General features: G+C 34.8%; 1 protein-coding gene across 1 annotated transcript in view; it reads right to left on the bottom strand.

Moving 5' to 3' along the window:
* The window catches only part of RNGTT (RNA guanylyltransferase and 5'-phosphatase), a 273,705-nt gene that overhangs the window by 229,483 nt on the left and 16,700 nt on the right, over positions 1-27,522 (bottom strand). Inside the window, exons 5-8 of the mRNA XM_046676924.1 lie at positions 16,461-16,536; positions 15,016-15,256; positions 4,477-4,586; positions 3,189-3,290 (exon numbers count right to left, since the gene is read on the bottom strand). Of these exons, the coding sequence (XP_046532880.1) occupies positions 3,189-3,290; positions 4,477-4,586; positions 15,016-15,256; positions 16,461-16,536 (529 nt within the window). The remainder of the gene's footprint in view (positions 1-3,188; positions 3,291-4,476; positions 4,587-15,015; positions 15,257-16,460; positions 16,537-27,522) is intronic.

The raw sequence follows: 27,522 nt of genomic DNA, 5'->3' as shown, positions 1-27,522 counted from the left end.
CCCAGTGTTTCGTCGGTTTGAATCCTGGGCGCGGACATGGCACTGCTCATCAGACCACGCTGAGGCAGCGTCCCACATGCCACAGCTAGAGGAAACCACAACGAAGAATACACAACTATGTACCGGGGGGCTTTAGGGAGAAAAAGGAAAAAATAAAATCTTTAAAAAAAAAAAAAATAATAATAATAATAATAATTTTGAAAGAAGCTACATGTTTTAATAAGTTTTCTTTTAAATGCTACAAGTAGAATTTTTAAGAACAATTTGGAGAATAACAAAATGGAAGTATCCCAACTCAAACCTCCAGGAAAAATATGAAGAGTGTACAAGATTACAGAAAGTCACTCAGAAACACAACAGAAAACTTTTATTTCACAATTTGAGCCAAAGAGCTTCCCTTCTGTAAGAACAATAACTACAAGAACAAAATTACTAAATACAAGGCACCATTGAAAACTATCTTGCATAGAGACAGGCACCTTGCTCCTCACCCTTTTTACTTATTCTCCACTCAAAGAGGTAGGTAATAAACCATCTGTTAAGACACTGTCACGTATCTCTTAAAAATATATGTCTCAATGACAACTTAACTTCTGCTAACCCTTACTACCAATTTAATAGACCGATTCTGAACTTATTCTAATAAAAAAGGTTAAATACAATTTTAACATTCTGAAAATAAGCAGTGAGGCTAACTTTTATTTATCCTTCAAAAACACATATCCACGGGGTGGACAGCATGGAAGGGGCAAACCATCCAAATTACCTATATGTGAATCTGTAACTGCATCCCATCTTTGTAGATTCATCCTTATAGGATGAACACTCCTGGAAGCACACAAAGTAAACTTCACTTTTTCATTTTATCTCTCTATAATGTATGAATTTTTTTAACATGTATTAATATTTAGTTTTTAAAACTAGTTCAGGGGCCAGCCCTGTGGCCAAGCAGTTAAGTTTGCACACTCCACTTTGGCGGCCCAGGTTTTCACCAGTTTGGATTCTGTGCGTGGACATGGCACCGCTCATCAGGCCATGCTGAGGCGGCATCTCACATAGCACAACCAGAGGGACCTGCAGCTAGAATATACAACTATGTACTGGGGGGATTTGGGGAGAAGAAGAAGAAAAACAAAGAAGATGGGCAACAGATGTTAGCTCAGGTGCCAATCTTTGAAAAAAAAAAGCTAGTTCAATTTTGAAGTAAATTCAAAATAATATAAACAAATGAGCATATATATGTAAAACATACTTGTTATTTAACTATTTATATTCACTATATCAAGAATTAATATCAAAAATAATAATACACAACCAAATAATATGTAACCAAGAGAATATGGTCAATACCATAATGATGGTGGTGGTGATCTCTTAACCGATAAAATTACTCTTTATTCTCTTCTTTTTGTTTATGTTATTTTCTGAACTTCATTTACTGAATCTGTCTCACCTATAAAATCCCCACAAAAGCTAGAAAATACTCAGTCGATGGGAAATTATTGTTTCCAACTGAGAAAGACAAATGAAATGAAAGAAAATATTTTGATATATTCCCAAATAATAAAAATCAAATATAATACATTACTAGAAAGCATATCATGTTGAAATAATATCATCACATTCACCTAATATTGCAATCAAGTTGTATGTGCCCCACTCCATGTCTCCATATGCATCTTTTAAGGCAACCGTAAGTTAAATGTAGATGAGGACAGCATGACACAAAAGTCTAACTGTTACTCTGACATTCAAATAGTGCTCATAAAAACTAAATGCAATCTAAATCATCTTCAAAATAACATTTAAAAACTAAAATATGAAAACAAGATCTTGAAGAGATATTTCCATTCCTATGGTCATTGCAGCATTATTCACAACAGCTAAAATATGGAAACAACCTAGGTGTCCATTAACAGATGAAGAGATAAAGAAGATGTGGCATATATATACACAATGGAATATTATTCAACCACGAGAAAAAAGGAAATCCTGCCATTTGCAACAACACGGATGGACCTTGATGGCATTATGCCAAGTGAAATAAGTCAGATAGAGAAACACAAATACTGTATGATATCACTTATATATAGAATCTAAAAATCTGAACTCATAAAAACAAAGAGTAGAATGGTGGTTACCAGGGGCTAAAGGGTAAGGGAAACGAGATGCTCATCAAAGGGTATAACCTTCCAGTTGTAACACAAATAAGTTCTGGGGATGTAAAGTAAAATATGATGATTATAGTTAATAATACTGTATTATATACTTCAAAGTGGTTACGAGAGTAGATCTTAAATGTTCTCATGACAAAAAAGAGATGGCAATAATGTGATGATACAACTGTTAGCTAACACTACAGCGGTAATCATTTTGGAATATATATGTATATCAAATCAATAAGCTGTACATCTTAAACTTATACAATGTTATACATCAATTATATCTCAATAAAGCTGGAAAAAAACTTAAAATGCATATATACTCCTAATTATTCTAAAACATTGTATTATGAAAAAGTTGACTTCTATATTAATATCTATTGAAATAATTATTTCAACTACTACAACATCGATAAATAGTAAAACCATAAAAAATATGGATTGGAAAAGAGACAAAGTTAAATTTTATTGAGGAAGCATAAAATTTATAATAATAAGTATTAAAAACTGAGGAGGACAAAATTTGAAGCTAAGCTTTGTTTTAAGAATACAACAACCTTAAGACTATATAAAATTACAAAAAGTATTAGGAACAATTGAGAGAAAAACTATTTAAAGGAATAACACAGAATGAATAAGGGAGAGTTGGTAATTTTTAGGTTATAAACTGACAACACATCTGTTAATTTTAGAAGTGCCCAACAGCCATTAAAGTCAAGGCGGTGGGCAGCAGACATACCAAAAAGCACAATATTAGCAGGAGAAAACACTTTCAAACTTAAATTTAGTATCGTTTTACGTCAAACTAACAGAATTCTGAAACCAAAAATTCAGCAGAGAGAAACATAACTGTATTACACAGCTAAGAATCCTGGCAAAACAAAAACTACACAATATATGAAACGTTTATTTTGCTATTCAAGTCAGAAATTCACACTCCCAAGAATGCAAACCTTCTCTAACAACAAAGCAATATTCTTCAAGCATTAGGGTTATTTGTATAACTTTTTTAGAAGTCTAACTTACCGAGTACCATCTGCTTTCCAGCTTACTTTATATGGCTTCTGCTCCAAAAGTTTAATATTTTGCTTGTCCATGGAAACAGGCTGTGCTCCAGGGAATCCAGACCTTAAAGAAGAACATTTTATTACTATTAAGGCTGGTATCCATACAAAGCAATACATCTTAAACCAATCTCACATGAATCACACATTTATCACAATGTTCTCCCTATCATGAGATTAATGTCAATTGGAATAGTATCAGCATTCACAAGAATGCTAACAAAAGGTTATCATTTTCTAGACATTTTAGAATGAAAGGTGACAAGGTTCTAATTGCCACTACTATACTATTACCATTGAGCTAATTTTTTAATATTAATATACATGATCAAAATAGTAAAGCAGGCATGTTTACAAGTCTTTTACTTCAGGAAGAAGATTAAATCTTGCCTTAATTGTCTTACATTATTCTAGACCCCATATTCCTCCAACATGACACTGCCAATTTGGCATGACTCTGCAGGATTGGCAAATTTCTGCTTAAAAGATGCCCAGAAGTGACAAAACAGGAGAAATGTAGGTTAAAATTAAAGTACACTGGCAAGGGTTTAGCACAACACTAAAATCAATGTTACTTCATCATCATTTTCATCTTTTAGTTAAAATTATTTCTAGCTGATTGATCTGTATGTACTAGTCAAAAGTTCTTTATAATAGGAATTTTTAACAATTAATAATCCTGTTTCATCATGTTCCAGCTATATTCCAATTTTCTGCCACAGATAGCAATGATCAACAGAAATGACCAAAGACCAAGACCAGGGAGCGAGAGATAAGAGCAATGAACTCTCTCCTGAGTCCTCTCCCATGAAATGTCTGATAACTATCTTCAAGTCACAGTAGGGGGCAGAACATACTTCAAGCTGATTCTCCCAGGTTTCTGATTACAGAAAAACTGTAAAATGAGATACATTCAACTTTCACCTCTGCTCCCTTAAAAAATAAGGCCAATCCAAACTTTAATCAGCAGCAGTAGAATCAAAGCCACAAAACAAATACTAGACAGTGACAAGAATAACTTTCTGTTCCTTTAGGAAGATATGTAAGTCATCTAATTTTGACTCAACTGGCTAGCTATTGCACTGCTTGTCTTGAGAAAAATCTGATGAACTCTTGCTTGACATCTTCTTAAGCATTCTATGTAAACATACAAACTTCAAGGAGCAAAGAAGATGTGTCAACGTTTGCAGTAACGGTAAGTGCTGCAGAGTAAGAATAAATTTTTTTTAAAACTTTAAAACGTTTATTACCCTTCCCAGCCACAGAACTGATGACACTTCTGCTGTACCTCTCCTAACTTTGGTTGAGTTGTTACTTGAGTTACACCTTTCACAGTTACACCTTCCAAGAAAATAGCACCCTTAAAATAAAAGGAAAAGGAAAATATTTTATTAGAGTTCAAATCCATTAACAAAGACCAGACTGAAAGATACATTAATTTAGTTTCACAAATCCGAGCAAATATATGAAACAGAAATGGTCCACTCCAGGAGGTTCTATAAACTCCCCTGGGATTGCGCACTAGTTTGCCTTAATCCAGCATATGATTTTCAACGTACATATATAGCCCAGTGTCCATATCATCTTGTCAAAGCACTCTATGGGCACTGCTCAGTAAACGGAAAGGTAATAATAACTTATCTACCATTTACTCAGAGCTAAAGAGATAGAGTATCTGGCATTTTACAAACATTTTCTCTAATCCTTATGACAACTCTGCAAGGTAGACTGTATTACATTTATTTCACGAATAAGTAAATGAGGCATAAAGACTGTATGTAATTTATTCAAGTGGTAGAAACAGAATTTGAACCCAGGTTTATAGTAGACCATTCATATGTGATTCTCATTTGAGTAGAGAGAACAGAGTTGTGTCAGTGATGAAGTATTGATTTTAAGGGGATAAACACCCACTATACAAACCTTTGTAAACTAGAAGAGTATAATAGCACACAAAGCAGCTAAGCTGGAGTCATTGGATGTATCAACACAAAAACTAAAGATTACTCATCATTGAATTCTTAATCTAAATTCTTTAACTCAGAACTACATAAAGTGTCTTATTGTATTTCGTAGAAAGTATATTTTTAAAATAGCAGATAGAAGTGAAGCAGATGGAGAATTTATATGTCGAATAAATAAAGAACACTCCTGGAAATTTTAAAGACTAAACAAATAGTCTAGATTCATGCTACAGTTACTTTCAGACCCATACGAAGACTGGAATCAGCCTCAAGAAAAATCTAAAAATCAACTCTGGCTGTTAATGTAATCAGAGAATAAAAAATATGGTCTACAAGCTGTAATGATCAACCTTCTGGCAAAGATTTGGCAACTCAAGCCACTTGGGAAGAAAACAAAAGAACACAATATTCAGTCCACATACGTCCCTGTCAAATCTAGAAGAGCCCTGAGTCGACACTAGTCCTAGTTCTTGCTCCTAACTCTGAATCACTTTTTATTCTTTTTTTACATGTCCTCCTACTTTGTCCTCCTTAAATAAGCATACTTAGGGATTTCACGAGCCAAAGGATCAAAGAGTACCATTCCTCTCCTGTTATGCCATCACCGTTTTTTGTTGTTGCCATCACCTCTCTTTATTAGCCAACGAAATTTTTGTTTTAGAATCATTTCTGGTATATTATATTTAAATATAATAACTAGAGAAAGAATACTTTCAAAGGAAAGTTTAGCCAGGTGGGTAAGATGTTTTTAACATATTTAATTACTGAAATACACAGATAACTTCAATATCCTTATAAAATTATATCTTGTATATGTCAATTAAAAAGAGAAAGCACTCAGCAAGTTCAATATTCAGCATCTTTATTATGAAGGTACTAACAGCAAAGGATTTTTTTTAGGTTTTACATGAAGAAAGTATCTGGCTTCAATTTGAACATAAATTTCCCAAGCAAAGTTAAGAAATCAATGATAATTTCTGATGAGCAAAGGTCAAATTAGCATAAATTAATCCTAAAAACATTACTTCTTTTTTTAGCAAATAATAAAAAGGACTAAAACACAGGAAATACGATCAACATTGAACCAAGTGCTTTCCCACAATACTACCACAGAAATATTTTAATGTCTATGCAGCTGAACAAGGCAAATAATTTTTAATTTAACAGAACAAATAAATATTGAGTTTCAGAACGGACTTAACAACTATAGTTTGTTTATAAAAGATAACTCCAGCTATCTAGTAAATGTCAGCCCTTTATTTTTCTTCTTCCTTAATCTTTCCTACAATGCATCGATTTCTTTTTTACTTTTTTTAGCTTCCTCTATTTTCTTCTGCAATAATTAAGTAAAAAGAAAAGGAGGAATAAGTCCAATAAAAACGGTAAGCATGATGCACTTTATACACAAAAATATTTAGTAACTTTAGGATAACTTAATTTGCTACTTACTATCATTACAAATTTCTTCTGACAAAAATATCATTTTATATTATTCAAAATTATGTAGTAATTCCAAGAAAGATCACTAATTCTAAATATAAACAGCAATGTCTTAAGTCTGGAACTATTTTCAAACACAGTCCAATTGAGTTTTGAAGTCACTGACATTTATTTTCACTTTTTAACAGATTACCATTTCAGTTTGTGGGAATAAAGAAAAAACAAAAGTGAAAAGAAGATAATGTATGCTTAAGAAGAAAGAAGTGTATTTCATAAACAGAGTCGGCCAATATTAAAATGGAAATTTACATGGCTACCACAAACAGGACAAAAGGAATGAGTGATCCATTAGAGGGAAATTGAGGAAATTATTACAGAAGATGGGGGGCAATTTATATGTGTGAGAGACAGATGCGTGTTTTGTGTGTGTGTGTGTGTGTGTGTAAAGAGAGTAAGCAAGTATGTACGTAATGTGTCATAAGGACATTTTAGTAATGAAGGAAATACATTAACAGTTTTATTCAAAGAGATGATCCCAGACATCAATTCAAAGGAGCAAGCAATACACCTGTAAGTCATACTCTTCCAACTCAATAATAGCATGTGCTCAAAAGATGAACAAAGAAGATGTCTTGGGAATGTGAGGGCCAAGTACAGTATATGTACCACTGTTATAAAGCCAAAGAGAACTACCAGAATTCACTACAAGGAGTCCACTACTACTTCAAATCATAGTCATAGCAATAGAAGAGTCAAGAAAGGGGAACTCTGACAAAAATAAAGCCTCGAACCAAAATAAGTTCACTGCGTAAATTGATGTAAGCTACAAAGAATCACTCTTGGATTGCCTCTGTTACCTATCTTCAATCTCAGACTGAAATAAAACGAAAATAAAGCTTTCCAACTGTGAATCTGCCAATTAGTTACACCTATACTTCTCATCCCTGTCAACCATACCATTGACATCACCGAAAATTCAACTCTCCAGTCACCTTTCCTCTCTGATGGTCTTGTCCTCACTGCTTTGGAGTCCGTTCTTCTTGGTTCATCTTATCACTAGTCACCTTCCCAGAGAGTTTCAATGTAAACCTGGAATCTCTTTTTCATAAATAACTTTCCCTATAACCTCTTTTATGAACACCCTGTACCCTCTGTCTTAAAGAAAAGCCAGCTTTCCATCAAGACCACTTCTCTCTTAAGTCAAAGTTACTCATTCTCCCATTGCCCAAGTCTCAAGCAGGTAGTGTAAACCATTCTCCTATATCCTCATTGCTTTCTTGGCCTCTTCCAAAAGCTCTTCTTCCATTTAGACTAACTCCGCTCGGCTATATCAGTCAGCTGTGGTAAGATAGACATCCACTGTGGTTGGTGGCACAACAGCTCTCTTTAAGAGCTGCCCTCCCCATCCACAAAGATGAGACCCTAACAGCCATGCTACACGACATTACAAGATAACATTCCACTCCAGCCAAAGTTGATGGGAGCATGGGTGAACCATCAGGTTCTCACTTCTGGTATATTGGAATTGGCATTCAGAGAGTCTCTGCATGTGGCTAAAATTATAACATGTAAACTTAGAAGATATAGGACAGTTATAATCTCCCAAGTCAACGAGGAATCAGAAAGAGCCAATCTTGAGAGTTAGAGGCAGTGAGAAGTATGACACAAAAGGAGAGAGACAGACATAAAAAGGAGAGAAAAGCAAAGATGAGAAAACAAGAACAAAGAGCAGAAACTAGGTTCTGGATAGCTTTCCAGGTCCAGGCTCCATTCCCTTCCTGATCTCTGGCTATATTCCTGGGCTTGAGTTCTACCTATTTACTCATTCTTCTTACTATTTAAGCTAGTTTGAGTTAGTTTCTGTTACTTACAACCGGAGAGTCTAAACTAATAAAACACACTCTCCTCTGTGTACTGACCTCCAGTCATTTCCCCATATTCATCAAAAGTAGTCAGTATTTCTCACTGTGCTAATCCTATCATTATATTGGTAACATCAATGTCCTATGAGGTATTTTGACCCATCAAACAATCTAGGCTTTACGGCTTAGTAATTTCATTTTCAATGACCCTCATCTTTGCTTCCCTTGAACAAACAGCTCCACGGACATGCTATTCCATCCATACTGCTCTACCTTTCACTCATCAATTCAACCCACACTGACTGAGTACCCACAACATTCTAAAGCCAACATGCCGCTCTTTGACTTCTTTCACTAAACAGCTTAGCTCCTTTAACTCTCGCCATGCTCACTGTTCAATATCACCAAGACTAACAATCCCTTCCTTCCTCCCTTTTCACAGTCTCTCAGCCCCTCATCCTCCTCTGACTGCCTATTCAGCCTAGATCCTATGGCTGATTACTTCAGCTATTCTACACCTGTTTACCTCAGTACTCTTTACCCTCTTGTCCTTCCATCACACCCATAATAAATATACCCGACCTTGTATCAACCTACCATTAGTCTTCTCCACTCCACACATAAACAGCTGAAATTAACTGAGGAAAAATCACAATCTTCGCGCTAAGAATGAGACTGTCCTCCTCTCGTTGAAGACCTAGTTCGCCATCTGCTCTTAAAACTGCATTCCACCTCCTCAGAGATTGCTCTATCATTTATTCCCCAACCTTTATTTTCAACGTCATTAACCTCACTAGTTCCTTATCCACAAGTAACAAATATGCTTGAGTTTATTCCATACTAAAAAGCCTTTTCTGACTATGTGTGCATCAAGCAATCGCCTTTCTCTCCCTTTTGATCATAACCAAACAACTTGAATGAAGAGTCTGTAACAGCGTGAGGTAGAGTTAACATAATAGGACTGTTTGCAAGGTTGGCTCCGGATGGCATCTGGGAACATGACTCTGAGTGTTCTCAGTCAACTGACAAGGGTGGTTCACCATGCCTAAACTATTGTTCACACAATACAGTTTATGCTGAACAAATGCTTTCTTTCAGGGATTCTGGAATTTTGGTAGGCAGAGGCTGCCTACAGGACCTGTCATCAGTAAAAACCTTGGGCACTGAGACACTAATGTGCTTCCCTAGGCAGAAACATCACACATGTTTGCAGCATTTTCATTGCTGTGGGAAGAGTGAGCTCTGTATAACCCCTCACGGGAAGGAGAGAGCATAAAGAAGCCTGCATATGGACTCCTCCAGACTCCATTTGTCTTCTCCCCTTATGAGCTAGCTGTATATCCTTAGTACACCACAGTAATAAATCTTACCTGTGAGTACAACTATACACTAAGTCCTTCCAGCAAATCTCCAAAAGTGAAGGTGGTACTGAGGACCCCTAACACAACTCTGTCTCCATTATCTCATGTCCATTAACTTCTTAAAATGACTAGTCTGACCTGGCCCTACTGCTCCACAGAAAATAATCCTCAGATGAACACTTTCTATCCTTACTGTATTTGTCCCCTCTGTGACATATGATACTGTTAAATCATTCACGTAAGTCACTACACAACTATCAAGCACTTTTCCTATTTCTTTGTCCTTTCGTGCTGCATCTGGGAAGAATTTCTTAGCTGGATCTTCCAGCTTGATAATTTCCTCTACAGCAAACTTCACTCTGCTATCCAACCCATCTACTGTGTTGCGTTTTTTTACTATTATCATTTCCAAGGTCTCTAACTGGTTCTTTTTCACAATAGTCTGCCATTATTTTATGGATTAATATCCTCTCTCATACTCTAAAGAAATGTTCTGTTTGCTTTTTATAAACTGTTTCTTCTGGTGTTAGCTAAAAATAATGAAGTAGTTATATATATACTAACAAAAGATATCCAACTTGAAAAAAAAAAAGCTGCAGAAAAATGCATTTATGTTGGGGGGCGGGTTGTAAGGCCAAAACTGAATATACATATGCAAATACACAGAAAAATTAATTCTAGAAGAATAACCAAAAAGTAGAGAGCAGTTGGAGTGGGAGTGAAGAGATACCTTCACTTTTTACTCACCATACTTCTAGATTCTTTGTATTTTTATTTTACATGGAAAAGTGATCTTTATGTCATTTGTGTACAATTTTAAATTAAACAGATAGACAGACAGATAAGTAAATGGGGAAAACTCTAAAATGACAAAAATGCCAGTGGTAGGGTGAAAGCTGAAGGATTATAACTTGTTTCTCTAGTTTTCAAACTTTCTTTAATGTAAGTATATTACTTTTATAAATAAAAAATATATTTAACAATTTTAGTATTTACTAATTATGATTTTAAAAAAGGAAAACACTACCAAAATGCTTCATAAGGTTTTAGAAATTTTTTTATAACTCTGCCTTTGGAAGTACAAGCAAAAATATTCTTGAAAATCACCATCTCATTGTCAGTTAGATATCAAACCTTACTGCTTTCTCCAAAAACGGATAAGGGAAACTTTCTGCTTTTGGCAATGGCAGACTAGTTTATTTAGAGCAATTGTGCAGCCATGAGAAAAAGCTAGACAAAATGTTAAAAGCACCTATTTGAAGACATTGGAGAATTAGAAAGGCAGTATGGACTTTAAGGACCAAGAACTGAGAAAGAAGGGAAGACCAGAGAGGTGAGCTAGACATCTGGCAAAGCTCTTCTCCTCTAGGATTTTCCTCTACAGGCACTGCTTCAAAAATGGCAGCTGAGAGGCTAAGAAGATGAACACAGGTTTCAACAATAACACAGGAATGAGAAACAAAAACTTGAGTTCCAGGTCACCAAGGAGGAGGGGTCCTGTTTAATTTTCCAGGCTTTTAGTTAGGATCCACAAAGGGCTATACTCTAGGAATTAGGGTGAACCAAAACCAGACCAGCCTCCCAAAACTAAAGCCTAGCTTCTAAACAGTTCAATCCTTGACTGAGTTGAGACATTCTACTCCTAATCCTATGTAAGCACAAAAGTAAATCTATGAAGGAAGATAACAGGATAGACAGTCTCAAATTATTTCCAAAATTTTTCATACATAATGCCTAGCAAAAGTAACACCCTGGTATAATGGACTAGAAATCAAAAGGACACGAGAAGAAACACTAACAAAAGATCCAGAGGAGATCCACATGGTAGAGTTATCTGACATAAGCTTTAAAATAACTGGAATTAATCAATTCAAAAACCTAAATGACAAGATGAAGAATTCTAGTAAAGAACTGAAAATTACTTTAAAACTCAAATGGAAATTCCAGAAATGAAACTAAACTGAGATTAAGCACTCAATGGATGAATTTAACAGCAGTTTAGACAAAGCTAAAGAGGGAATTAGTGAACTGGAAGGTTGGTCAGAAGAAAATATCGAGACTGAAAAATTAAACAAAAGGATGGGAAATACAGAAAAGAATATAAGAGAAAAATTTTTTTAAAAGGCTATGGGGTAACTCTCAGAAGGAGAAGAGAGAATGAATCTGAAGCAATATTTGAAGAGATAATGTCCAAGAAGTGTCTAAAACTAATAATAAAAAAATTCAACTATAGATTCAAGAATCACTATAAACAGGAAGCAGGATAAATACAAAAAAAAACACAAGTAGAAACATCATAGTAAAACTGTTGAAAATAAAAAACAAAAAGAAATTACCTTCAAAGAAGCAACTTCTCCATAGAAATGCACAATGAAATGACATCTTCAAAGTGCCAACCCAGAATTCTATACCCAGAACAAATATAGTTCAAAATGATGGCAAAGACATTTTCACATAAATACTGAGAGAATGTGTCACAGCAGACCCAGATTAAGGAAAATACTAAAGAGAGCTCTTCAGTTAGAAGGAAAACTGTCCAAGTGGAACCATAAAAATACATAAAAGAATGAAGAAGAGTACCAGAAAGGATAAATATGTGGGTATATCTAATGAATATTAACTGTATAAAATAATAGCAATATGATGATGATGTCTTATGGGGTTTAAAATATATAGAGAATTAAAATACACAATACCAAAAGGGCAGGAAGTGATAACTGGAATCAGAGGTTCTAAGATTCTTGCATTGTCTAAAAAGAGGCAAAAGTACTAATATATACCAGACTTTTAAAAGTAATAGTTGTATATGGAAACCTTGGGTAACCACTAAAGGAACAGTAAAGGAATGCGTAATAAGCAATGGTTGCAGCAATAGAATAATAAAAACAATTCAGCACAAAGAAGGTAAGAAACAAGATAAAAAGGAACATACCACAGTGGGACAAACCAAAAAAATAGCAGGACAATAAGTTTAAATCTAATTAAATCCGTAAAATAAATGTACATGGACTAAATACTCCAATAAGGCAAAAACTGTTGACTGGATAAACAAAACCCAACAACCTGACGCTTATAAGAGACTACCTGAAATACAGGGTAAAGGTTGAAAGTAAAAGGATAGAAAACAGATATTCCATACAAACAAAATCCAAAAAACACATGTGCAATCATGCTAACATCTGACATTTTACAATGCTAAAAGTTAAGACATTGTGAAGATAAAATAATCTTTTACACACATATTTGCATAAACCAAATAATATCACCTCAGAATATATAAAGCAAAACCTGACAGAACAACAAGGTGAAACAGGTAAATCTATGGTCATAGTGGGGAATTTTTAAAACACTCCTCTTAGTAACTGACAAAACAAAACAGCAGAAATGAAGTTTGAGTTTTTGTTTTTCTTTTTCTTTTTGGTGAGGAAGATTGGCCCTGAGCTAATATCTGATACCAATCTTCCTCTTTTTGCTTGAGGAAGATTGTCACTGAGCTAACATCTGTGCCAATCTTCCCCTATTTTGTATGTAGGACGCTGCCACAGCATGGTTTGATGACCAGTGGGTAGACCCGCATCTGGGATCCAAATCTGCGAATCCTGAGCCACCAAAGCAGAGCACACAAACTTAACCACTACACCACTGGGCCAGCCCCTGAGATTTTATTTTAAATGTCATTTACTTTCCCTAAAGAAACATGCCCATCTTGGCTATTTTTCTCTTAATGCTGCTGGAGCTCATTTGCAACTTACAGAGATTTAATGGAACTTGACATTATAAAATAAATGTCATTTTTAAGACCCCTTCTGGTGGCAAAAGAACCCTGCAAACTTTACCCCATTTTGCAAAATAGTAACTATTTGTTTTAAACTCTTTCACACATTCAAATACTATATCGTAATTCAAAAAACATTAAGCACATCCTCATGATTAATGTTACTCTTAAAAAGTATAGCTGAATTCCTTACAAAAACGGTATCATAAGGAGCCAGCCCATGGTCGAGTGGTTAATTTCGGCACGCTCTGCTTCTGCGGCCCGCAGACCTACACCACTCATGGGCGGCCATGCTAAAGCAGTGACCTACATACAAAATAGAGGAAGATTGGCACAGATGTTAGCTCAGGGCAATCTTCCTCAGAAAAAAGAAAAATGGCATCATAAGAGGGTACATGTTTATACGTTATGATATTAGACTTTCTTTAGAACATGATTCTTATTTTTCTAGGTATACGATTGCAGTAATTTCAGATATCTAAATCCAGGAAATAATGAGTTAGACTAAAAGAAAAATGTTATTTTTTTAAATTATTTCTGTGTTTCAAAGCAATTTATACTTTTCAGTGGCCTTAGAGTCTTGAAATTTGAAATGTGTAAATATACATTAAAATGATGTTTCTCAAACAAGGCTTTGTTTTAAATGCCCAAAATAACTGTATTATATGATTTATATAAAACAAGGCATTTTCTTCCTTGCCTGTAAATCACTGCCTACTAATAAATGAGCTCTGGTGTTTACTACTCAACCATGATATCCCACACACCTCAATTATTATCTTCATTAACACTTAATTATCTCCACATCTTCCCTAACTTTCCCCTTTGGCCTACACCATATACTCGTGTATGTTTAAGTACAAGCAGTACTTTTCTTCTCAACCTCTCTCCTATCCCCCCAAGAAAAGGGGATAACTCCTAATGTTTTTTGTTAGGCCTTTTATTTCTAGATTAATGGGAGTTGGCCATAGAAGTAAGAGTCTTCTGAGTTCAACTTTACAGAAAATATGAAAATACCACCCACGGAAAGGAGCTGAATTTATACGTAGAGTTATTTTAACTATATTACAATTTTGAAAAGCATTAGTAAAAATTTTCACTAGATATTTAGCTGGAATTTCAAAGTATTTTGCAAAGAAATAGTAAATTCTCAATCTAACAGTCCTTTGCTTTAACTAAGAAACCAAAACAGGATGAATTTACATAACTGAAACTTTTCTTGTAGAAAAGGCAAACACGCATGGCTATCAAGAATCTTTAGAAATAGCCAGAATGAAATAACCTTGCAAATCTAGCTAAGCAAACATAGTCAATATTCCATTTTTATAAATCTCAATAAGCCTGCAGAAGAAAAAGGTAAAGACTATAATAATATTTTAAACATTACCAGTTTTAACCGCTCTTTTCTCCTTTTGCCAAAGGAGGCACTTGACCCGGGTTCTGATTCCTTTTTTCCATCCTCATCCTCATCTTCATCTTCATCATCCTCAAAACACCAATCTGGCAATAGAGGTGGGGGTGGTGCTTCCTCTATATCACCATAGCGACGAAAAAGTTCTTTCAAATAATCACCCTTATAAATTCCTGGTGGTCTGGCTTGAGCGAAAGTAGCAACTGCTGCTTCAATACTATGGAAACAAACACCACGCAATTTCCTCACTACTCTCCATTTATGCAGATCTATCAAAACTCACATTATATTTAAGGCACCAAACAAAGTATAATAAAGGTTTATAAAATGGACAAATCACAGTCCCCACTCTGAAAGCAGTCCATCTACTAAGGGACAAATTCATTCTGGAACAGCTTTAATACAAGGCACATTGATAATTCCTAAACTCTAGAGGTAAATTGCAATGAATGAACAGAAAAGACCTGGGTAGAGTCTGTGAAGAAGAATTTAAATAAAGCCTTAAAGGTTGAGGTCTGACTCTAAGGGAAAAACACCAGTTAAAGAAATGTGAATAGCTATATGAATAAAAGTAAAAGCATGCCGGTTTTTTAGGAGTTTTCAAAAGACCAGGCAATAAGAGCATAGCTCATCAGAGAGAGGCTAAGCACAGGGTGAGTGTGACATAGGAATCTGGGGTCATTGTGTAGAGCAATGAAAGGCCAGAAAGGCAGAGCAAGAGGTGCATGCAGTAGAGAACCACTGAGGACATGTGAACAGGAAATATACAATCGGATGTGGACTTCAGCTGATTATATTCAGAAAAGGACCTACTGTATGAAAGGCTTTGTAAACAAAGATAATGACCCTCCGTCAGCAAATGAGGAAATCAGTTAGTAATATCCCATTCTCTCAAGAATTTCAGGTAACTAAGGTTCTCAACTCTCAGGATCTAAAAAGGTACTTCACAAACAATGGGTGCCCAATAAAGACATGTTGATTGGTTTAAACAGAGTAATTCTGTTCCAAAAATACCTCCTCCTCATAGCATTATAGGTTTTTCATAGTACTCAACAGCTATAAAACAAGTACTACTAAAAATGAAAACAACAACAAAAACAACAGTAACTTCCAAAGGTGAAGACAAACACGAAATACTGGGAGAACTTATCTCTGATAATTCTGTAAGACGTGAAAAGTCTGGAAAATACATAGTACATGGGATCCATAGCACTCAACCAAAGGGCTACCTAGTACAAAACATCAGGTAATGAATGATACTCTAAAAGTTAACCAAATCTTAAATGAAAACCACTTCTAATTATATTAATCATGACTTCACCAAAAATTTGGCAATATAAAATGCTAAAACTAAAAAAATTAATAAAATGCTTTATCAATTACTAAATACGTCTTCTTCCATTATAACAAGAAACAAATACCTCCAATCCATTTTCTCCACCAAAAAGGCACATATGAGGAAACCAGTGCGATTGAAACCATGGGTACAATGAACACCTAGAAAATAAAGTAGCTTTGGTTTAAAATTAATAAATCACTTTAGAGGTCACATTTTACTTTAAAATTCCAACCTGCAATCAAAACATTTCAATCACTTTATAAAATAACTACATTTAAAACACTTGGCCCTCTCATAACTATTAATAACTTGTCAGTTTAAGTTGCTTAGAACGTAATTTATAGCACTAGCTAGAAGTTTAAATGTAATTTATATTGATTTATTGGTTACAAATTGTCTCTAAAGATCCAAAGATTTCTCCTAAAACAAAAAGATTCCAAACATCTTAAGGAGGTATTTTCAACAAACACACAGCTCTAAAGGAGACACACACATACACACACACACACACACACACACACACACAGGACACTTATGTGTCCTATTTTCTATATCTAGTAGATATAGAAAATAATAGCCTAACTGATGGATATACAGTACAATAAAAATAAAACTACTTTAAAGTTCTCTAGAAACCAACCTACTGTATCTTGACATTAGCTTACAATTTCTCAAAATAAACTTTTAGAAGAAAAACCTGCTGAGAAAAAAAAATTTACTTTTCTTAAACCTTTTTTCAGCACAAATTCAAGATCAGTGTGGTCCTACCTCTATATTCTGAAAAGATGCAAATGAGCTTCATAAATTCCAAAAATGACTGCATTTTTAGATCATTTCAACTACTTTGATAAAGTAATAAAAACAGCTTGGCGGACATTACTAACACAACAACATCACTGCCAGGTTAACTCACACTCTATGAATCTTAAAATGAAGCTTTTCCTTTTATCTCTGCTTAATGGAAGGATACCCTGACATTTAAGATTGTATCTTTCTTTTTAATGCTACCTTTTACAAACTACTCTTCCCTGTGTATATAAGACATCCTGATAGAATGCAACCAAAATCAAATACAGAAATAAACTAAAAGTTAGAATTATAAAACTTCTACAAGAAAATACAAAAGAAAATCTCTGCAACTTTAGTGTAGGAAAGGATTTCTTAGATAAAACATGAAATAAAAGGAACTACTGATAAATTGGACTACTTCAAAATAGTAAATGTTTGCTTTTTGAAAGATGCCACTAAGAAAAGAAAAACACCACCCAGAGAAAATATTCACAATACATATATCTGACAAAGGACTTGTATCCAGAATATATAAGGAATTCTTACAACTCAATAAGACAAACAACCCAATTTTTAAAAAACTAGGTAAAAGATTTGAATCAACACTACAAAAGAACATATGCTCATGAAAAGATGGTGAACATCACTAATTATCACGAAAATGCAAATTAAAACCACAATGTGATCCCACTACACACTAATTAGAATAACTAAGATCGAAAAGACTGGCCATACAAAATGTAGGTGAGGATGTAGAGAAACTGGAACCCTCATACATGCTGGTGGAAATGTAAAATGGCACAGTCAATTGGAAAACAGTTTGGCAGTTTCTTAAAGGTTAAACATACACCTGTATCCAATGACCCAGACATTCTAATCCTAGTTATTTATCCAAGGAAAATAGAAATATAAGTGCATCAAAGACTTATACATAAAGACGAATGTCCACTGCAACAAAAAGACAAAAGTGCTCAGCAACTTTATCCATAATGGGCAAAAACTGCAAACATCCCCAATGTTAATCATCAGGTGAAGGGATAAACAATATGTGGTATATCCATGCAATGAACACTACTCAGCCATAAAAAGGAACAAATCACTGATAGATGCAACAAGTTTGACTTCAAAACCCTTATGCTGTGCGAAAGAAGCCAGAAAACAAAAAAGTACATATATATAATTTCAATTACATAAAATTCTAGAAAATGCAAAAATTTGTATGGGAAAAAAAAAAGATCCCAAATAGCCAAAGCAACCTTGAGGAAAAGAAACAAAGCTGGAGGTATCACACTTCCTGATTTCAAGCTACACTACAAAGCTATGGCAATAAAAATAGTATGGTACTGGCATAATAATAGACACATAGGCTAATGGAACCAAAGAGAGAGCCCAGAATTAAACCCACTCATATACAGTCAACTAATATTCGACAAGGGAGCCAAGAATACTCAATGGGGAATGGACAGTCTCTTCAACAAATGGTGCTGGGAAAACTGGAATAAACACATGCAGAACAATGAAACTGGATCCTTAGGCTACACCACTCAAAAAATTAACTCGAAATGGATCCAAGACTTACACATATGACCCAATACCATAAAACTCCTACAAAAAAACATAGAGAAGAAGCTACTTGACACTGGTCTTAGCAACGATTTTTTGGATATGACACCAAAAGCACAAACAACCAAAGCAAAAATCAACAAATGGGACTATATCAAACTTAAAAGCTTCTGCCCAGCAAAAGAAACAATTTAAAAAATGAAAAGACAACCTACAGAATGGGAGAAAATTCTTGCAAACCATATATCAGATAAGTCGCTAATATCCAAAATATATAAAGAACTCATACAACTGAATAAAAAAAAACAACCAATCTGATTAAAAAAGGGGCAGAGGATCTGAAGAGACATTTTTCCAAAGACATCCAAACAGCCAACAAGTATATGAAAAGAAGCTCAGCATCACTAATCATCAGGGAAATGCAAATCAAAACCACAATGAGATATCACCCCACAGCTATCAGAATGGCAATCGTCAAGATGACAAGAGATAAATGTTGGCAAGGATGTGGAACAAAGGGAACTCTTGTATGCTGCTTGTGTGAATGTAAATTGGTTCAACCACCATGAAAAACATTATGGAGATTCCTCAGAAAGTGAAAAATAGATCTACCATATGATCCAGCAATTCCACTTCTCAGTATATACCCAAAGGAAATGAAAACAGGATATCTAAGAAATAAATGCACTCCCATGTTTACTGCAGCATTATTCACAACAGCCAAGATACAGAAACAACCTAAGTGCCCACCAATGAATGGATAAAGAAGATGTGACATATATGTGTGTGCATATTCGCACGCACGCAGACAGACACACACAGACACACACAAAATGAAATATTACTCAGCCATGAGAAAGGACATCCTGCCATTTGCAACAACACAGATGGACCTTGACCACATTATGCTAAGTGAGATAAGTCAGACAGTGAAAGACAAGTACTCTATGCTATCATTTATATACAGAATCTAAAAAAGCCAAACTTGTAAAAACATAGTAAAATGGTGCTTACGAGGGGACAGGGAGTAAGGTATAGGTCAGATGTTTTAAGGGTACACCAACTTGCAATGAGTAGTAGTAAATAAGACCTAGGGATCTAATGTACAGTATAGTAACTACAGACAACAACACTGTATTATAATCAAACTTGCTAAGAAACTAGAACTTAATTATTCCAACCGCTAAAAAGAAAGGATAGCTATGTAACATGATAGAATGTGTTAATTATCACTACAGTGGCAATCATATTACAATGTGTAAATGTATCAAATTAACCTGTTGTGCACCTTAAATTTACACAATGATATTTCAATTAAAAAAATTCTAGAAAATGCAAACTAATCTATAGTGACAGAAAGTTGAAAGTGATCGTCTAATCTACAACTACGGGTTGAAGAGAAGATGGACACAAAGGGGTATAAGACGCAAATGTTCTGAATTTGACTGCGACTTCATGAGTGTCTACATCTGTCAAAACGCACCAAATTATAATCTTTAAATGAATGCAATTTATTATATATAAATTATACCACAATAATGTGTTTTCTTAAAAAAACTAGATGTTAAAGTGAGATACTGGTACAAGTCTGCAAGCAGCATTAATAACATATTTCAAATATTAATGTTCATCAATATGGCCTTGTTTTCAGCAATTAACTTTATTGAAAATGTCATAAATTTGATACATTTTAAAAAGTATACCAATAAAATATCGTTTCCAGCTCATTTCTGTAATAAAGATTTCTTTCCAAAAAGGGTTTTTGCTACTTAAAAAAACCTTTGAAAAACAGTATCTTAGCTACTACCAATTGAGCCAAACCACCCATTTCTACATTCATAGTAAGTAAAATGCTCATTAATATTTAGAATAAAAACCTTAGTCAATGAACAACGCTCAATAAACAAGAATACAAAAGAACAGCAGACTATAGGAGCAATTTGTGCAAACAGAAATATATGAATCAAAACAGCACACGCAGAAAACGATAAATGAATCAGAGAGGCTAGAGTATGAGGTACAAGAAAGTAACGCCAAAAGCAGGTGGAGACAGTAAAAGGGTCAGAATCCTGAAGAAACCATGTGCACTATACTAAAGAGATTATAAACACAATGGAGACAGATTCAAGAATTTTAAGCATGGCAACAAAATTATCAGGTTTTAGAAAATCCACTCCAGTGGCAGCTCAACAGAAGATAAAGAGGGAGGAACAATGAAAGCAAGAAAACCAGTAAGGAAGCCATCTCAGTAATTTATTTGTGAGATCCGGATCTGAGTAACAAGGGTCATGATGACGGGGATAGCCAGGAAAGGCAGACTCAAGAAATATTTCAGGTAGAATCTGCAATCTGAGGGGCAAATGACTGTCGGTATTGAGAGAAAGGATGTAAACAGAGTCTTTGTTTCTGACTTGGGTGACTGATTGGGCAGTGGTACCATTTACTAGGTTAGGAAGTACAGGAGTTTACATCAGCCTTACGTGCAAAGCAATGAGTATAGTGGATACGTTTAAAGCCGTTACGGGACTTACAAGTATTTGGAAATAACCGTAAGAAGCTTCACAGAGAGGTCTGATTGGAGTTGTCGATTCAAGAATAATCAGTATAGTCAGCCATGGAAGGGGTCTGCGGTGTGGATAAGATCTCTGAGAATGGGTATGTAAAATAAGAGAAGAAAATTAAGGAAGAAATCTGAGGAAAACAAACTTTCAAGAATAAATGAGGAGGAGGACCATAAACAAAGGTTAAGAATGAACTGTCATGGGGTCAGATTCACCTAGAAAAGAGGAAGTTTCAGGGTGAGTGCTCAATTGTTTAAATGTCACATGATGATTAGAACTGAAAGCCACTATTTGATTAAGAGTCCAGAGGGAGGACTCCAGATTGCAATGAAGTGAACAGGAATAAATGGATTCAAGAATTGATCTTTCAGAAAGTCAGCTGGAAAGGGGAAGGGGAAATACAAAACAGAAAGAAAGGTGTGTGGAGGTTTCTTGGGGGGGTGGTATCGTTTAAAATGAGAGGCTCAGATATGTTTACAGGCTGAGATGGACCTGGTTAAATCAGAGCTTGACAATAACAAAGAACAAGGATGTAATGGAAGTGAAGTTTCTGAAGGGAAGAGATCAGCCTTCAACAGAAAAAGACATCCCTTAAAAATAAATGGCTATAATCATGAATCTGTAAATTCTATCATCTCCATTGTTTTGTAAGAAAGGGGGCCTCAGGGCCTGACCCCGTGGCCAAGTGGTTAAGTTCCCACGCTCCACTGCAGCAGCCCAGGGTTACACCGGTTCAGATCCTGGGCACAGACATGGCACCACTCGTCAGGCCATGCTGAGGCAGCATCTCACATGCCACAACTAGAAGGATCCACAAGTAAAATATACAACTATGTACTGGGGGACTTTGGGGAGAAAAAGGAAAAAAAGAAAAACTGAAAAAAAGAAAGGGGGCCTCAAAAAAGTTACACAAAGATGTCAGCTGTAAACAGACTTTTTATTCAACGTGTATCTTAACCCAACATGTAAATTTCCTACTTCATATTTCAGACCAATTTCAGCAACAAATATTCTAACTTCAGATATGTTTCTCATCTAAACCACTACTGTTTTTGCATCTAATCTTTACTCTAGAAAGATTAACTAAATATTCTTATGACTAGGAAATGTAAGAATAATTGCCAAATAAGTAAGTAAGTCATGTGATGATATATAACTTAAGAAACTACCATTGCTCTTTTAATACCCTTTGTTATGCAAATACATGCAGTTTTAGTTTTATTGTTATGTTATACTTCAAAACACTAACAGATGACTGGATTTTTAAAGTAAGATAAGGGTTAACTTACAAAAACTTTCATCAAAACAAATCTACAGAAAAGTTTGGAAGATTATGTATTTGATGTAAAAAGAAATTCCATTACTTAAGTATTCTACAAGCTTAGTCTGATATGTCTTCAATATTAAAAAAAAAAAAATAACGTGTTTTTCAGTTTTCCTCAGTTCATTATGAGAATGGGTCCATCTAGTGGCAAGTAAAGCATAGTTTATAACAAAATATTAGCTCGCTATTAACCACTTAAAGTCAACTTCTCACTCAGATTTCTCATTTTCTAGGTAAGCTAATATAATGAAATAAATTTATATGGCATTTCAAAGAATATTAACACTAATCTACATATTAAGGGAACAGTTCTTTTAAAAATCAAATCAAGAGAAGAAACAATCTCCCCAACAAAAGGAGAGAAAGATGAGCTATAACTATAGAAATACTACACATACTGGATATATGTGTAAATTAGTAACAGGTGACTTATAAAGGGCTGGTAACATTTCTTTTTGAATACAGCCTGATCTCCATACACACAATTTCCTTTCTATCTCACTAGTCAGATAGATTAATTTCTACGATCAAAAAATTTATCTGATCAGTCCAAATCAGTGGTTCTCAACTGAGGGCGATTTTGCCCCCCTACCTCCCCAGAAGACATCTGGTAATGTCAGGAGACAGTTTTTTTGTTTTTTTTTAAAGATTTTATTATTTTTTCCTTTTTCTCCCCAAAGCCCCCTGGTACATAGCTGTATATTCTCCGTTGTGGGTCGTTCTAGCTGTGGCATGTGGGACGCCACCCCAGGGTGGCTCAATGAGCAGTGCCATGTCCGCGCCCAGGATTCGAACCAACGAAACACTGGGCCGCCTGCAGCAGAGCGCGCGAACTTAACCACTCGGCCACAGGGCCAGCCCAGGAGACAGTTTTAATTGCCACAACTGGTGGGGTGCCACTAGCATGTAGTGCGTAGAGGTCAGGAATGCTGTTAAACATCCTACAGTACACAGGACAACCCTCCCCAAATAAAGAACCGTCCAGTCCAAAATGTCAATAATGCTGACGTTGAGACACCCTGGTCTAAATGAGCAACCAAAATAAAAACAGAAAAAGGAAACTAACAATTATTAAGAACTTATTATGTGCCAAGTTATCTTAAATATTTTTACTTAATCAAAAGAAATGTTTTTTACCAAAGTAAATGTGTGCTACTCATGAAAATACATATTTACACATCTGTCACTGGTATTTATAACTAGAAACACCTAAAGCAATGAGAGGCATTAGTTAAGCTACGTATCTATTATACACAGTCCACCATTTACCAAGAAATCAGCTATTTCTCTTTTAAGACAAAACAGATTTTTCATTTCTACAGTCCACAAAATACTTATTCTCTTATTTCTGTACATGCAAACAAATGCACTATAGCTCCATAATCTCTTATTTGTAATTATAATTTCAAAAAGACTCTAAAAGAATTAAGACTTCTGGTAAAACATTCGGGGACAAAACCTGACTTGAACTGATGTGACGTTATTTATAATCTATTTTTCCCACTTAGTGTGAATGAATATTCACGTGTTTAATTGCAGAAATGTTAATGTGTTTAATTACAGAATGCTCTCTAATGCCCAGATTATTTCTAAACACTATTTTCCTAAAAGGAACCAGGCTCCTTAGAGAAATAACTGGTTCCAAGTCTGGAAAACATCTTGTGCCAGAAAACAAGGAAAGCATCAAAGACTGATGGGGTGATATCAAAAAGATACAGAAACCAACTTGAAGGGGCTCCCACTGGCCAAGGATGGAGCAATTTGGACATAAGAATAAATAGTAACTGCAAGTGATTTAAATAGATCAACCATATAAAAATTCATGAGTTCATACAGATACTCCCAAAAAATAAAATTAATCAGTCACCACTGGATTTGCTAAGATACCAACTCATTGTTCTGAAAATTGAGAAATAAAAGGAAAGAATCAAACATTTAACTTGTCTTTCCAGTAAAAATGCATTTCAGGATAACCAAATTGTTGAGAAAGAATAGTTCTTTACTAAAGAATTCCAGCTAATACACGAAGAAATGAAAGAATCAGAAAAGTCATCATTTTGCAACCCCTAATGAAACACTAGATCAAGGCAACAGTCATCCATAGATACTAAAACTATTAGGAAAGGAGTTGCCACCACCTCAACCCACTTATTCATCTTAGTACCACTAAACGCGCAACAATAAGACATTATGGGCTTCCTGATGTGGTACAAAAGGAACTATACAACATCAACTACGAAGCATTCTTGTCTAAAACCCTAAAACTGAATACAATCATGTCTCTCGATTTAACTACCAATTTATAGGACATACACGAGACAAAGGAACAAGTTAACTGATACAATGAGGAAGAAATCAGATAAATCTAGAATATAGAATATTCTACAGGACAAATGACCTGGTTTCTCCAACAAACTGATGGCATTAAAAAAAGAGAGAGAATCAGAAAGACATAACAACAAAATACAATATGTGGACACTGTTGGATCCTGGTCTGAAAATCCAACCTTAAACATTTTTTAGATAGTTGAGGAAACCTAAAAAGGGACTAGGCTTTAGATGACATTGAGGAATTTCTAATTATTCTGTTTGGTATAATTGCATGGTGGTTATATAAAAACCAAAAATTCTTATCAGTTAGAGATGTATACTGAAAGATTTTTAGTGAAATGACATGATATATGTGATTTGCTTTAAAATACTCAAAAAAATTTGTTAAGGAGAGGAGAGGAAAGATGAAAAAAATCAGCAAAATGGTAACTACTGAAGCTAGATGATGGATACATGGGATTTCATTTTACTGTTCTCCCTACTTTTGGAATGTTTGAAAATTTTCATAATAAAAAAATTAGGGGCTACTGCCCCCAAGGGAGGCAACATGGTAAAAAATTGGGAACATCTGGCCCCAAGGGTTTCAGATAAGGAATTAGGACGCTGTAGTTCTTCCTAAAGATCAGAAAAAGTTTCGGGCTTCTGTGTAAGTGTTTCAAGAACTCTGCATTTCCACTAAGCCCACAGCACTATCCCACAACCAGGCTAACCGCATGAACTACAATTACAACAGCCAATTTAAAAATGATGAAAAAAACCAGCTGTGAAAATAAAGGAGTCTAACTTTTCCCATGTCACAAATGCTTATGCCTGGTCACAAGTATGCTTCAGCAAGAATGTGTGCAAGGCTGATGAAGGTTCCATCTCTGATACTAAAACATGACTAAAATATTGTAAAAGCAGGCCAATATTTTCAGACACTAAGAACACCTAAACTTGATTCCTTAGTTCCTTTTGTTTGAAAAGGAGTTACCAACAACCAGCTCTAAGACCAGTTTCTGTTATTATCTTCGGAGTATTACTACAATAAATAATTGCCAATATAATCTCTGCTCCAAAACTTGGCAGGCCCAAAGCAAATGTTTCCACTTCAATACACATGAGGAGAATCACTGCAGTGATACAAAGCAAAGAATAGAGAACATATTGTAGCACAATTCTATAATTTTTATAACTCATAAAACAGTCAATTTTGAAATTTTTCCTATCAGTTCTTCCAAGAATACAACTGGACAAGTAATAACAAGGGCTGACTTGTTTTCCTAAACCCAGGAGTGTTAATCTTTCTGAAATCATGACACCTGATTTCAGATGTTAAAACTTCTTGACTGCCCTCCCTTGAATTCCCAAGTATATTTAGCATTTACCCCTACAATGGCGTCTCTCAAGTAAGAAAACAATTCGTTTTTAATCGCTCAAGTAAAGGCCTCAATGCTATTTTAGGCTGTATATCTTCTAGTTGTATACCTAAATACAGGTGTATCTATGTGTACTTATTACATATGTTCATGTGAATGTGTAAATATATACACATATACATATCACAATACAAAATGTCATATATTCCCATATTACTGTTCTGTTAAATAACAGTTGCATACTGTACAACATAAATGACCTGCTTTTATCAGATATGTAAGCTATTTCCAGTTTTTTTATTACCAATGAAGCTGTGATGAAATTCCTTTCACATAAATCTTTATGTCCATCTCTGACTGCTTCCTTAAAATAAATTCATAGATGTGGTCTTGATGAGTCAAAGTGTATGAACACATTTAAGGATCTTGAGAAATATCACCAAATTGTCCCTCCAGAGAGGCTGTACCAATTAACATGCTAATTCACCACGTTATATAATCCTTGACATCATAATTTTTTAAATCTTTGCCAATTTGATGAGGGACAGTAATAACATATATATTTCAATGTGTATCTCTTGCTGACAAGTGAGAATGAAACTTTTTCATGTTTCTTGGCTATTTGTACTTCCTCTTTTATAAACCACATTGTCACTGTTTTCCATATTTTCCTATTGAGGAATGCCTCTTTTGCCTATTGGATTATAAAATCTCTTTGTATATAAGAATATTAATTTTTTATGTATCATACAAGCTCCAAATATTTTTCCCAATTTGCCAAGTATCTTTTTGCTCTTTCTGCTGTGTTTTATAATACATAAATTTATTTTCATTTTTATATGGTCAATCTAGAAACCAATGTAGCAACTAATTAGAGATTTGGACTTTGACATCAGAAACTGAATTAAAAACTTGGCTTGAAAATTTATTAGATGTGTGACCATGGGTAAACTACTTAGATTCTCTGAGACTCATTTTCCTTATCTGTAAAATGGGGATACCACCACATACTACATAGAGTTGTGTGAGGATTACATTTATTCATTCCTTCATTCATTCATTTATAGCTTCCCACCATGTCTGCCAGGCAAATAATAACATTCATTAATAGCAACTGTTACTATTTTCATTAATAGACCACATTTTAATTTTTAACAGCAGTTCTCAAATTTAAATGTGCATAAAAATCACCTAAGACCTTTGTTTAAAAACACTAGA

The sequence above is a fragment of the Equus quagga genome, chromosome 11 (assembly GCF_021613505.1).
Source record: "Equus quagga isolate Etosha38 chromosome 11, UCLA_HA_Equagga_1.0, whole genome shotgun sequence".
Lineage (NCBI taxonomy): Eukaryota > Metazoa > Chordata > Mammalia > Perissodactyla > Equidae > Equus > Equus quagga.
Note: the sequence above shows the minus strand (reverse complement) of the source record. Positions and strands in the feature narration are given on the sequence as shown.